Source organism: Dermochelys coriacea, chromosome 1, assembly GCF_009764565.3.
Source record: "Dermochelys coriacea isolate rDerCor1 chromosome 1, rDerCor1.pri.v4, whole genome shotgun sequence".
NCBI classification, from domain to species: domain Eukaryota; kingdom Metazoa; phylum Chordata; order Testudines; family Dermochelyidae; genus Dermochelys; species Dermochelys coriacea.
Window position 1 is genome coordinate 45,361,325 of NC_050068.2, and position 14,276 is coordinate 45,375,600.

Consider the following 14,276-nt stretch of genomic DNA (forward strand, 5'->3'; position numbering starts at 1 on the left):
TTGCAGAGGATGACAAATAGCAGCAGTTCTCCTAGCCTCCTCAATGACAGTGCCAAGCAGTATGCAGGCCATGGTAAGAACTTTTAAAGAAATATGTTTAAAGGTATGTTCAAAAGCTATCTTTGGAAAAAAAAAAATAGTTTCAAGGGAGTTAGTCCTCCCTTTAATCTGATTGCAAGGTGATAGAATATTTTTTTATTAATGTATTCCAAACCAAATTACTAGTGAACTTTCTAACTCTCAGCTTGCCTTTCATTTTAAAGGGGAAAAACTTAGAAATTTGTCTTACTGCTCAGTCATATCAAGCAAAATACCTATTTGAATGTCTACTATAAAGCCCTGATAGTTAACTTTAGAAACTGTTTATATAGCATCAATACAATAATCCCTTTTAAATGCTTCTTACTAAAAAAAAGTTGTTTGAAAAAGTGAAATGAAATTACATATGTAATTTTTTTACCTTTACATTGTAGATATGTGCATGCACATAATCACACATTTTTGTCTGTTTTATTTAAAATTGAACTATCATTTCATGTTTTTCATTTTTTTTTTTTTTTTTCCCCACAGCCAAAGTATAATAGACTATTTGATATGAAACTCCTGGTAACAGAGGACAGGAACTTGGCACTAACAGAATCTAATGAATTTTGGATCTTGAGTTCTGTGGCATATGCCAAATAACTTGGAGCTTGGAATTTAAAATTTCTACACAGCATGTTTTAAGTAATACCTTGCCCCTTTCACACTTTCTTCTTTCATATTACTTGAGAACATTCCATCCATCCATTCAAAAAATGGCTATATTTTGTAGGCCTATTTTTGTGTTATGAAGCTGCTAATGCATTTTCTACTTAAAAATCATTATTGGTTATGTCAACGTCTGGAAGATCCCAAGGTGTATGAAATGCTGTCAGTTAAGGAAAATATTTTTACTTTTAACTTGAGCAAATTTAGTGTTTAACTCCAGTGAGAGAATACTGAACCTCACAATATTCTTTAGTTACTTCTTAGACTATAACAACACTTTAGATTTCTTCAGATGATCTGCTTAGTCATATCTCAATATTTAACTTCTTTAAGAAGTGGCTCCCACTTCCAATTGGTAAAAACATGCATTTAAAGTATGGCCTTCCTCTAAAAGGGGCTACAGAAGTGGTGTTGTGGAGCTCTGTGTTTGTGTTAGATGCCACAGCAAATTCACTTGTCAGTTTACAAGTAAAATAACAAACAAAAAAACACCCTATCTTAATGATTAGTCATAAGAACAGCCATACTGGGTCAGACCAACTGTCCATGTTACCTAGTACCCTGTCTTTTGACAGTGGCCAATGCCAGGTGCTCCAGAGGGAATGAACAGAACAGGGAATCATCAAGTGATCCATCCCCTGTTGCTCATTCCCAGCTTCTGGCAAACAGAGGCTAGGGATACCATCCCTGCCCATCCTGGCTAATAGCAATTGAAGGACCTATCCTTCATGAATTTATCTAGTTCTTTTTTGAACCCTGTTATAGTCTTGGCCTTCACAACATCCTCTGGCAAGGAGTTCCACAGGTTGACTGTGCGTTGTGTGAAAAAATACTTCCTTTTGTTTGTTTTAAACCTGCCGCCTATTAATTTCACTTGGTGACCCCTAGCTCTTGTGTTATGAGAAGGAGAAGTAACACTACCTTATTTACTTTTTCCACACCAGTCATGATTGTATAGACCTCAATCATATCCCCTCTTAGTCGTCTCTTTTCCAAGCTGAAAAGTCCCAGTCTTATTAATCTCTCCTCATATGGAAGATGTTCCATACCCCTAATTATTTTTGTTGCCCTTTTTCTGAGCCTTTTTCAATTCCAGTATATCTTTTTTGAAATGGGACGACCATATCTGCATGCAGTATTCAAGATGTGAGCGTACCATGGACTTATCCTGCAAATGCAACCTGAGATTTGAAAGTCAGGTGGCTGTTTCCTCCTTGTACTTCATTTCTAGTAGTAATTATTTTACAGAGCAGGTTTTGTCCTGAGTTGTACTTCTACACTCCCATTGAAAATAGTTAATTGTTCAAGACGATGGAGTTTTGCTGGTGTAAATGAGATTTAAGTTTTAGCTATAAAATATCCGCTATTGGGGGCAATACACGAAGAGGGGAAAAAACAGACTGACTTTTGGTTTGCTAGACTGTCTGTGTAAACTGAACAGACTCGTTAAGAAATTAGTGAGAGAAATTGCAGTTCCCTTTTTAGGCACACTTTAGAATAGAACTGCACTTTGAAGGCATACTGACCATGGTCAAAGAGATTCCGGTTTACAGAAAACATTTTTAAACATTAGTGTGTTAGCAGATGGCATCCCCTAGGCAATTAGGAGACATCCATATTTTTAATCTATGCTTAATCTGGAGTTTCCTGTTTAAATGGTGACTGTGGTGATTGAGATCCAGATTATGATACTTATGACCTGGAGGCAAAGTGTAGGGACAGGGAGAAATAATAATTTATTTGTAAAATCTTCATCTTGACCGCCTCTAGGTCCTGAGTAAATTTCTAAATAAAAAGTTGGCAAATCAGACAACATCCATAATGTTTGTAGAATTAAGTGGTATGGAGTACAGCACATAATTATTTAAACTGGCAATTATTTAAACTGGCAACTATGCTTTTAGCAGTTCTGACTTTAAAATTAGCTTTAATTATGGATGGATAAGAAACCTTTTCGCCTTTTTCCAGTGACATTTAAAATTATTTGAACTTTTTTTTCAAAATAGTTTGTGCTGATAATATATAGTGGTAACAATGTTTCTAACATTCTTTTACAGACCCACTGACTTCACCGGCTTCATCCTTGTTTAATGACTTTGCTGCCCTCAGTTTATCTCAAAGGAGAAAGGTAGGCAACACCTAAACTCTAGAAGGTGGCATATCTGTAACTGACAAAAGAAGAATGGAGGGCAGGACAGAGGGAACCCAAGAAATTAGATTGTTTTAAATGGGGATGGCTGTTTTGGTGTCACATTTGTTCTTTTCTATTTCATTACATAAAGAAGTTAGATGATATCTTTAAGATGTGCTATTGCAGACCAGCCTGTTGCTGCTGATTATGAAATATTCCAGGCACATATTTCAAACTGCATTTATAAGAATACTTTGAACACGAGCGTCAAGGACCTGCCCCTTGAACTTTAAAATAAACTGTTCTTATGATGCTGCGAACAGAGGCTTGCAGGTGTTCATCTTAGACCTTCACAGCCTCAGGGTTCTGTGATAAGATCTTCAAATGGAGGATGGGTCCTGAACCTCAGTGATTCTTGCAGAATTCATTAGTTTGAAAAAATATAAACATCTAGAAGATCAGAAAGTTTTTTCTGTAAACCAGGGTTACACCAGAGTTCCATCTGTTCTATGTGATCTGCAGCTGTTCGTTAGAAAGGCAACCCAACTTGTCCCAAATAGTAGTCAAAATGTACTTTCACTGACCAATTTCACATCTTTTTCCTAATATCAAGCCACCTACATGATCATTAATTTCCCCCAAGTGAGTGGTACACTGTCTTGCAAGCACGCTACTTCAGCATGCTTGTGCTTTCTCCTGTAGCTCTAACCATGTACTGGAAGTTGTGGGTTCTTAGCATAGTTCCTGCAGGTAAGGATTGAAATGAAAACTACCATAATTGGCCCACCAAATAAGTGTTCCTTGAAATTAAATGTTGTTACAGATTGTCTATTTCCTAATATTGGATATAGTTTGGCATATGAATTGTCCTATTCCTTAATGCCAGCTGTCATGCACTGACAACTTGCTTTAAATGCTGGATATAATCTTACACTTTTCACTACTTGCTGAAAGTGGTAAGAATGAAAATATACACACAACGATAAAAATTGAATATGTAGAAGGAGTGTATCATCATGTATTGGTATGCTATAAGGCCAACTGGCTATGGTGCTATATGTTGTTTAATTGACCTACCTATAATGAATCTCATTTGTCCAGGCTGGTAATGCAATGTTTCAAATACAGAGCAAAACCTGAAATTGGTATAAGTTCCTAGCTTGTTCCTGCTTTTCCACGAATAATCAAAGCTCTAAACCCATAGTCACAAAAATGGTATCTTTGACAGAAAGAGTGGCTTATACAAACTGACTCGTAATTCACTTTTACAACTAATTTAGCACTTCTGTTAATTGGAATACAGACTGGAAACCTCTGAAATGTTACTAATTGATTATACATTGTAGCTGCTACTTTTTAATGTCGATTCATGCAGAAGGTTATCCACTGACTTCAGTCTGCAGAGAATACAAATGCAGATGGCTATGGATTTGTTTTCTAAATACTGTTAATATTCTGAAATACATATTTTTGTATTATTGGGGTTTGTGTAGCTTGCAGTTCATGTCAACAGGTCACCTATAAGGTGAATTGCAGAGCTTTTGACAGTTTGAAATATATTGATTTGGGATATTAAATGGTTTGTATAGACCTAAGTTCATATGCACTTACAATTTGAACACAGCTATTTGAAAAAAATCTCTTTACTTGCCAAGAACCCAAGTTGAGGGTTTTGTTTTGTCCTGAAAGCACTTGAAAACAGTTGTCTAAAACCAGCATTTCCTGCATTATCACTGACTTGGAAGACAAATATAACACCCTGAATAGGGTCTTGGTAAGTGAGTAAAGGAGAAATTGCTTTTCAGATATTTTGTTTAAAAGTTAGCAATTTGGAATCTTAAAATACTCAACTATTTAAAAAAGCTTTGCATCTTCAAAAGGGGGATGTTTGAATAGTATTGAATTCATAAAGGTTTCTATAAAAGATTTATTAAATAGCTGACTTCGACAAGGAAATTCAGAGTTTATTCCATCTGAAAAAAATCTTATTGTGCCTAGATATTGCTGATCATATGATCCTATCAGAGTCCTCAGAACAGTGGGTGATCCTATACTACTTATGAGCTGCAATACTTGGTTACAACAAAGTAAGTTAAGGATGGACTTGGTAACCTTAACTATGAATTTCCTTGCTTTTTGTGAAGCCATCAGTGTTTGGAAATACAGGTTTGTGTGCTTGGGGCTATTTGAGGTGCTTATAATATTTAGGGGTTTAAAAACATTACATGTTTTTAAATACCTTGTAATCAGTCAGCTACAGATTGGCTTTAAAAAAATTAACCCAACTTCTTAATTTTACATGAACATTCTAAAAATTACCTTCAAATGGCCTTTGATAAACACATTCTTGAAACTGTAAAATCTTTCCTTTCACCCATCAAGTAATTATTAGATTGCTGCACTACAATTTTAAGTTACAGTAAATCTAAGAATACAAATTTAAGAAATTTTACAGGATACTGAAAATGAAAAATTCAAATGAGCTGAACACTTCTGTGGGTGCAATCTATGTGGTGGTTCTGCCGACCCTAAACCTCTCTGAATATCATTAGCCTAAATGCAATTAGATAGCTACTTGAAAATTTCTTATAGCAATTTTTCTCTTACAAACTACGTACACAAATAATAAATTTGTGGTGCATGATAACAAGAGCTGGGATATTCAATATTAGATTAACACTCTGTCCTTAACTTAATGCTGTTGTACCTTTTTTGTCATCTTCCAAAAATGCATAATACCAATTGCTAAAGATGGAGTGTCATCCTGAACTTGGATTCCTTGGAGTTTAACGTTTTGTCTCAACATTTAATATATTGAAATTCTTTCTTTTTAGAAAGATTATATTTTAAATTAGCATAAATTATCATTTCTCTCAACCTGGAAAAGCTCTTTGGATTCATTCTGGTTCCTTTGGTAATTTTGTTTTGATAGCTCATAAAATATGTATGGTATAATTGATTGCAATCACCAATGCTAAGGGGATGGCACTTTTATAGGTTTAAAGAAAAACCTATAGTGACATTTTTGTGTAAACTGGTTCTGAGACTGTTACCACCAATCCAGACTTATGGTTACCACTTACCTTCACCGGTCAGCCTGGAAGGTCCACAAATACCATTCTTTTTTTTTTTTTTTTTTTTTTTTTGTTCATACCTTCAAACTCATTGGAACTGAACTGTCCTCATGGTTCCCAATAATTTTCTTGGTTTTATTTCCACTTTTGAATGGTTCTTTATCTGAATCAGAACTAGAGAATAGCTCTATTGGTACATCTACATTGTGCTAAAAGATCTGTGGCATGGCTGCGGCTGGCCTGGGTCAGCTCACTTGGGCTTGAGGGCCTATAAAATTGCAATGTAGGTGTTCAGACTTGGGCTGGAGCCCAGGCTGAGACCCTGCAAGGGGGTTGGGTCTCAGAGCCCGGGCTCCAGCCCAAGCTCAAATGTCTACATTGTGATTTATAGCCCCAGAGCTTGAACCCCGCAAGCTCGAGTCAGTTGACCTGAGCTCTGAGACTCAGTACTGTGGGGGTTTTTTATTGCTGTGTAGATGTACCCTGTGGAAGTGATAATTGTTGATGTGACGACAGCTGTTGGTACAGTGGTTGGAATGAGTGAACCATCCTGTGATTCCGTTTGGCCATGCTATTGGGATGTTTCTGTGCTGCTTGTACTAGTCTCTCTACATATACCACAAGCTGTATAACAAGAGTTCTAGTCCTTCAGTATCTCTCTTCACTGGCCCTGGATGACTAGAAGTTAGGAACAAAAGATTTTCTCCAAATTGGACTGAAGAGTGGAAGATATTGGAGAGGTTATCTGGATTGAGATTCATCAGAAACAAACTTCTTATTCAAATTTGGTGCATCTTCCAGACTTCGTGCTTAGCTAGTCTATTAGAGAAATCTTTGCATGAAGAGGTGAACTTTGCCTAAACCATTCCAGATTTCCTATGGAATATTTGTGTTTCCCAGAACCAGACCTAATTTCCACGTTAGTCCTGCTCATGCCATGTTTCTACAGTTGCTGACAGCAGCAGTGTACTTTGGCACCTTTTGTTCTTACTATGTTCTATACAGCTTTCCACTAGTATGTGTACACTGTCTTGAAATCATTAGTGGCTCAGTCTTGCAGGGTGCTGAACACTCTGGCTCCAACCCAGTAAAACACTTAGTCGCATGCTTAACTTGAAGCAGTGAATTCAGTCGTATTTAAATGGGACTAAGGGACTTATGTGGTTAAAGATAATACATACCAACATCCTCTGCTGAATTGGGGCCAGCACCTTGAGGCATTGAGTCTTTCAGTAGCAAGCACTCATCTGGGAATTCTCTCTTTTTTCATCTAAAAAAATAAACTCACGTTTTGTTCTTTGTCATGTAAACTCATTTCTTAAACTGTAAACATTAGTTGACTAATATGAAATTAAATAGAATTCCATACAAAGTCTATTAAGCACTCAAAAGTGAAGTTTCAACAAGCAACCTTTGCTCTGCTATCTTGTGCATATGTATTACAGTAGTCTTTGAAATCACATACTATAAGTAAAGTAGCATTTCTTCTATAATTCAATTTTTTTCATATTTACCCTTAATTAACTGTCATCATGGATCTGTTCATTCTCTGTTGTGTTCGTTTTATGCATGTGTTCTTTTTTTAATCCACTTATACTTTTGGCCAACACCACATCCCACGGCAATGAGTTCCAAGGTTAGTTGTGAGTTGTTTCCTCTTGTTTGTATTAAGCCTACTGCCTATTACTTTTATTGGGTGACCCTAGGTTTTTATGTTGTGTGAAAGGATAAATAACACTTTTCTGTTCATTTTTTCCTCACCATTCAGGATTTTATGGACCTCTGTTACTTCGCCCCCACAGTCTCTTTTCTGAGCTGAGCAGCTCTAATCTTTAGTCTTTCATAGATTCATAGATACTAAGGTCAGAAGGGACCATTCTGATCATCTAGTCCGACCTCTTGCACAATGCAGGCCACAGAATCTCACCAAACCACTCCTACGAAAAACCTCACCTATGTCTGAGCTATTGAAGTCCTCAAATCGTGGTTTAAAGACTTCAAGGAGCAGAGAATCCTCCCTCAAGTGACCCATGCCCCATGCTACAGAGGAAGACGAAAAACCTCCAGGGCCTCTTCCAATCTGCCCTGGAGGAAAATTCCTTCCCGACCCCAAATATGGCGATCAGCTAAACCCTGAGCATATGGGCAAGATTCACCAGCCAGATACTACAGAAAATTCTTTCCGGGGTAACTCGGATCCCATCCATCTAATATCCCATCTCAGGGGATTAGGCCTATTTACCCTGAATATTTGAAGATCAGTTAATTACCAAAATCACATTATCCCATCACACCATCTCCTCCATAAACTTATCAAGTTTAATCTTAAAGCCAGATAGATCTTTTGCCCCCACTGCTTCCTTTGGAAGGCTATTCCAAAACTTCACTCCTCTGATGATTAGAAATCTTCGTCTAATTTCAAGTCTAAACTTCCTGGTAGTCAGTTTATACTCATTTGTTCTTGTGTCCACACTGATGCATGCTGAGCTTAAATAATTCCTTGTATGTTCCTTAAATAATGTGTTTAAATAAGATGTTTCTCTCGAGTTACAGATAGGGAGGCCACTCATCTGGTTTTGAATTGAACAGAGACAAAACCGGACATGGTTTTGTTCAGTATCTGACAGGGGAATGCCATTTTGAAGAGCACACTATGCAACTCTTCCGGCCTGATCTCACACACATGGTGCATGCGAGATCACACTGGTGGTGGCAGGGCAGTGCGGTCCCATGCACCCCGCATGCCGACAGGGGCGGGCCCACTCCATTCCCACAACTACTGGAATGTCCAGTACACTGAGAATGTGAGAGTGGCCACCCTAATTACAGTAAAAGAACAGAACCAACTTGCATTCTTGTAGAGGCAAGGTGGATGAGGTAATATCTTTTGTTGCACCAACTTCTGTTGGTGAAAGAAATAGGCTTTTGAGCTACGCAGAGCACTTCTTCAGCATTCTTGTAGAAAGTCAACTCTATGTGTCTCTGGCCCCAATTACCACATTGCTCAATGTTCTTTGTTACAGGGATGTGGTGTGATGTCTTCCCCAAGTCAGCCAGCAAGGCTGAACCAGAAGGAGAAAAAAGTCACTCTAGGAGAATATTCCCATCCATGTTCCATTGTTCAGACAGTTAAATCCATTCAGCCGTAATGGTTTGCAGTCACTGGTCTTATGACTGTATCTAACCACGTGGGAGTGTGTTGAAACTGTCTGCTCCCCTGATAGTCTAACACACCATCTCAGAAATCCAGTACGTAAACCACATTTAGGGGTAGATCAGTACTCATTACCAAGCAACTCCACATTTGTGTCATCACTCATTGTAATTTTCAGGATTGTGGCTACAGAGAAGACTTCAGATCATTACTGGACTAAACTTTTCTTTCAAACATGAAGTTTACATTGTGCAATTATACCATACTTTTGCAATAATAAAATGTTATTAAACAGTTATGCAATCACTTGCTTCTTTCTGTAAAGAAGGTTATTGCACAAATGTGGAAACAAGATTATCCTCCAACAGAAAGAGTTAGAATAAAGTTTTTCTTTACTGTGGAGAAACTGACTTATTTACTACAAGGCGTGTATCAAGACTGCTATGCTATTTGGTTGTCTTTTTACAGTTTTATGGAACTCTGTTATCCAGTTTTCAGTTGTTCAGTAGCGTTCCACAGAATTGATACTTACTAATTAACAGACCTGACTTGATATTTTCTTTTTGTGCAAGTATGGTGTGTTCTTAAATAGTTTTTTTTATTCAGGTTTAATTTAATTTATGGGTAGGTGGGCACATTACATTATTTCATTAAGCTAAACTATTTCAAAATTACATTTACTTATAGAAAGTTTCAGAAATTGATGACGTATAAGTTTCATCAGGGTAAAATGCTTATTCTTCTAACTATTTGAAAGAACAAACTTCTAGCTCTCATCTTAACTAGTGATTTTAAAAAAAAATCTTATTGCTTGTTATTTATACCTAAATAAAGTCAGTATATCTTATGACTGGAGTAACTTTAATAACTTAGTCTTTTTCTGTGAGACATACCTTAGAAAAAGGATAATTTAATAGGTTTGTCAGCACTCATCAGCTACATATCTTTTCTACCAGGCACACGGTCTTCTATAGCTACAATTCAAGGGCTGAGGTAATTAAACCTCAAAGCAACTCTGCTGTACATCTAGATGGCTATTGTGTATTTTCAAGATTTCTCTGTTATGTATTAGACCTAACATAGGTATATGTAGTGTGCTGTGTAAGAATGACTTGCTATGAACTCTTCATATGTCTGTAATGGAACATGAAGAGGGAAAGATCTTCTAGACTTCCATACATGATATAAGATACTACACTTGTATCTAAAGTGACAGGAAGAATGTCATTATTGAGGAAGAGCTACTGTATAGTGATGCATGAACACAGGGGGCAGAGTAAAGGTTGCATATGAATCCTTAACCTTATTATTCCCTGCATTTTGAGTGCTTCATTATGCATCTTTAACTTTTTCAAAATTTTTATATATAATATTCTAGGGTTTTTAAAACGAAAACCCAACTTTCACTTTCCTAGACTTCTGAACTCTACTTTCTTATTAAAAAAAACATAAATTCTGTGTGTAAATTCTGTTATCTGGAACTGTTTGGTTACACACTGCCATAATGCTGTGTTCTATGCACTGTAAGACATCATAAAAGAGGCCTTTAAACTTAAGAAATTTACAGCTTAGTAATGCACTTTTTGCCTTCCTCAGCTATGGAGTTCCCAAGGTATGTTTCTAAGCATGGTTCTTTGCTTCAAATCTTAAGCCTTGTCTACACTTAGAAGTTTTGCTCATGCAGCTCTGCCAGCGAGACCAGCAAAAAAGTACTTTTTTGCCAGTATCACTGCATCTACAGTAAGTCTTTTGCCAGCATAGCTATATAAAAAAAAAAAAAAAAATAAAAAATCCCACCTCTAACTGATATAACTGTGCTGTTAAACTTTTGAGTGTAGACTGACCTAAGAGTGCAGCAGCTTTCTTTTACTCCTTTTGGAGTTTGTAAGGTCTGCAGGGACTCTTATGCTGTGCAACTAACCAACCAACCAATACTTGCCTGTGCTGTGTTCCTAAGTTGTGAATTAAAACAAACTGCAAAATGTACTATTTCAGCAGCATGCAATGTTCAAATTTGTAACTCGGATCAAAGCCAGTTTTCATGTAGTACTCCAAAGCACATCCTGCGAATGACCTGTTATTTCTGTACCAAACTGAAAGTATCAAGAATTTTTTTATAATACAAGAACTGTTTTTCACTTGCCTTCAAATAACTCAACCATTTTTTGATCACTTTGCCAAGTCATTTTCAGCCAGTGAAAGTTTCATCTCAAAAGGTGAAAATTTAAGAATGTTATGAGCAAATGAAAATAGGGGCTAGCATTGAAACTTGTATGCAGTCTTAATCCTAGTGACAACATTGTAAATATCAGCATATTCCATGTCTGTAACAGATGAGCTCTGAACCATGTGCTGAAGGTCAAGCGATTCTTCTGATTTCCCATTGAGGGCAGTTAATTCCAGAGCCTCCGGCCCATTGCTGAAAACCACTGTTTCCAGCCCTCAGAAGTTCAAATATAAGGATGGTAGGCAAGAGTGCATTGATTGATTTGAATGGTGATCGTGGAACATGAAGGGAAAGAGAGAGCTCTTAGAACTGGGATCCAAACCACATGGGCTTTTATGGATCCATATCAGCAACTTGGATTTCTCCTGAAAGAGACTGGGAAACAGTGCTGTACCAAGGATGTTCCGGGCCCAGTTAGAAGACTCAAATACGGGCATCCCTGCCTCCCACTGCCACCTTCCCCCCACCCCCCCAATCACCGTTACATACTCTTACAAAGGGACTTTAGTCTTCTCTAAAGCAATCTCATTAACTCATCCCAGTCTGTCCACCTTGCTTCCGAGTTCTCTCTAGAAATAATTGCCAGATTGCATACCCTTTCCTGCCCCATAGATGTTCTTAGTGATTTAATTTTAGCATGCTGAAATTCTTTTGATTAGCTGCCACAGTTAAAAGAAGATAGCAAAATCTATGCAATGCTATTTCTGTTAGGGATTTTCTCATCTAAAGATCATTTTAGAATGTAACTAAGTAGTTCAATGGGTGCTTTTGGTTTCCAAGTCATCCTTAAAGATTTGCTTGCAAAAACTGTCAGAGAGCTCAGTTTCATTGTCAAAACTCTCAGGGTTTAAAACCACAAGGGTAGCTGCTGGCTACGTTTTGAGTGTGGCTCTTCAAGTTGTCACTGCTGAGACTTTTCAGTTATTCCTCTTTTAAAAGAAAGCAGACATTTCTCCCATTTCATACTTGTGCTTCCTATCATCCAGTTATGTTAATACTGTCTAAAATGGAGTTGAAAACCTTGCATTCAAAACTTTAAAGATCCAATGACCTTTCTTTTCATCCTTTGCAAGTTCATCTGGCATTACTTTCCCTTTGAAATAGTTTCTCTTTGACCTGTGTGGATAATCCTAATGTTTCAGCCAGTGAATCAACAGCTTCCTTACATGCAACAAACCCAGGAGACAATAATTCTGTTAAAGCATCTTGCAGGCCACCAAGTAAACGTTATCCGTTTTAATGTCAAGATCTGAATTCTGCAATTTTTTTGCTCACAGCATTAATTTTTGACCAGATGTTTTTGCTGAGATGCAGAATACTAAGAAAACAAAAACCTCTGTGTAATGTTTGTTTGCAATCTGTTGGCTTCTAATTAAGTACTGGCATAAGATTGTTTGAAGCTTTGATCTTGTCTAGCACATGGCCTCTACCCATGCTGATCATCTTGTGTACTTTGACATTTTAATGTAATGCTAATATGCTTTTTCTACATATCCCAACCACTAGTAGAAATACAATCTTTGAACAATTCCAAAAAAATAAAACAACTTGGAACAGTCATTGCAGCTGATTCTCCAATAAGATTCAGTGAATGGGTAGCATGTGGGACGAAAGACTCGTTTTGATTTACCCACTGAATTCAGTTTTGAATAGCTTTGTGTGCTGCAGCCATTAGCTCTGTTCTCATTGCTTTGTCCCCTTCAATCAGCTGGATCTAAACAGGTTTTTTAGTTCTTCTAAATAACTTCCATAATATCCTCCGTAGTTTTGGTGTGGATATCAATTAAACCTATAAAATTCGCAAGAATCTTTTGCTCTGTCTTTCAAAACCTCCACATACATAAACACCTGAGATATTTGTTCCATCAGGAGAGGTCTGGAATGCAATAAAACATAATAGAGACGTAATCAGGTTTATTAACCTTGTGTAAAAAAAAAAATAGCTTGCCATACTTTTCTTATGATCCTACTAAAATTCATTTTGAATTCAGTTACAGTATGTTACTTTTGTGGCACAAGCTTTAATAGCTTTCACACGGTCTTGCAACACACTATCCATACCTTACAAGCAATTCCAGTAAATGTAAAAAATTACCATTACAAGAAATTGTCTAATTTCTCGCTTGAACCTCTCAAAGCTTAACATCTCTCACCTAAATACAGCAAAATATCCAAGAGATGAGAGTATTGTGCCACATGCCCTTCTGCATCTTGTAGCAGGTTTACATACCTTTTTTCAATTGTGCAGTCCTTTTCCAACTGTTCTACAAGTTCCATCCAGCATGTGATTTGCCTCCATATATTCCTTCATATATTCATGTTGGCATTCTCACTTGCTATAAGGAAAAGTTTGGGTACTCAGTTTTATGGTTCACAAAGGAAGATGAGGAATTTAGCTGAAAAAGCAAACAAGTAAAATGGAACAAGGAGACAAGCATCTAACTGTACATTAACTGTACATTACACTGGCAATTAACATTAACATTAGGAGTATTAGCAAAGACTCACCATTTTAATAGTTGCCTTGTTTGTTTTAAATTAACAGGATTGTTTTCTGCCAAAAAATAGTGAACAGAATCTGTCACTTGTGGCTAAGTAGCCAGATCTGCCTTGTCAGAGTCAAAATTCTTCCCCACATTTTCAATAATCGAACCAATTTCAGCATCCACATCCATAACTATTGCACTAACAACCAACAGACAACTTTCTGTCCCAGACTCAAATTCTAGGGCTCAACTATTCAATGCCAGGCTCTATGCCAGAATCAGATGCTCCAGCACTCAATGAACCTGAGAAATCCAAATCAACATCCTCGCTAGCTAAGGAAGGTCCAGAAGTGCAAGTAGCAGAAACATCCAATGATTGTTCACCAGGAACATGGCCAAACTTCTTACTTTTCAAGAAACTATGTAGACCACTTGCACTTTTCTGATCTTTTTC

At 37.1% G+C, this 14,276-nt stretch overlaps 1 protein-coding gene across 11 annotated transcripts in view; it reads left to right on the top strand.

Annotated features, from left to right (window-relative positions):
• PAN3 (poly(A) specific ribonuclease subunit PAN3) overlaps positions 1-14,276 on the top strand; it is a 127,651-nt gene that overhangs the window by 37,123 nt on the left and 76,252 nt on the right. For all 11 annotated transcript variants that reach the window (XR_006277639.1, XM_038387852.2, XM_038387855.2 and 8 more), the window contains 2 exons: positions 7-73; positions 2,808-2,878. Coding sequence is in view for 10 of the 11 variants with exons in the window: in XM_038387852.2 (XP_038243780.1) it covers positions 7-73; positions 2,808-2,878 (138 nt within the window). In the remaining variant the exon portion in view is untranslated. The remainder of the gene's footprint in view (positions 1-6; positions 74-2,807; positions 2,879-14,276) is intronic.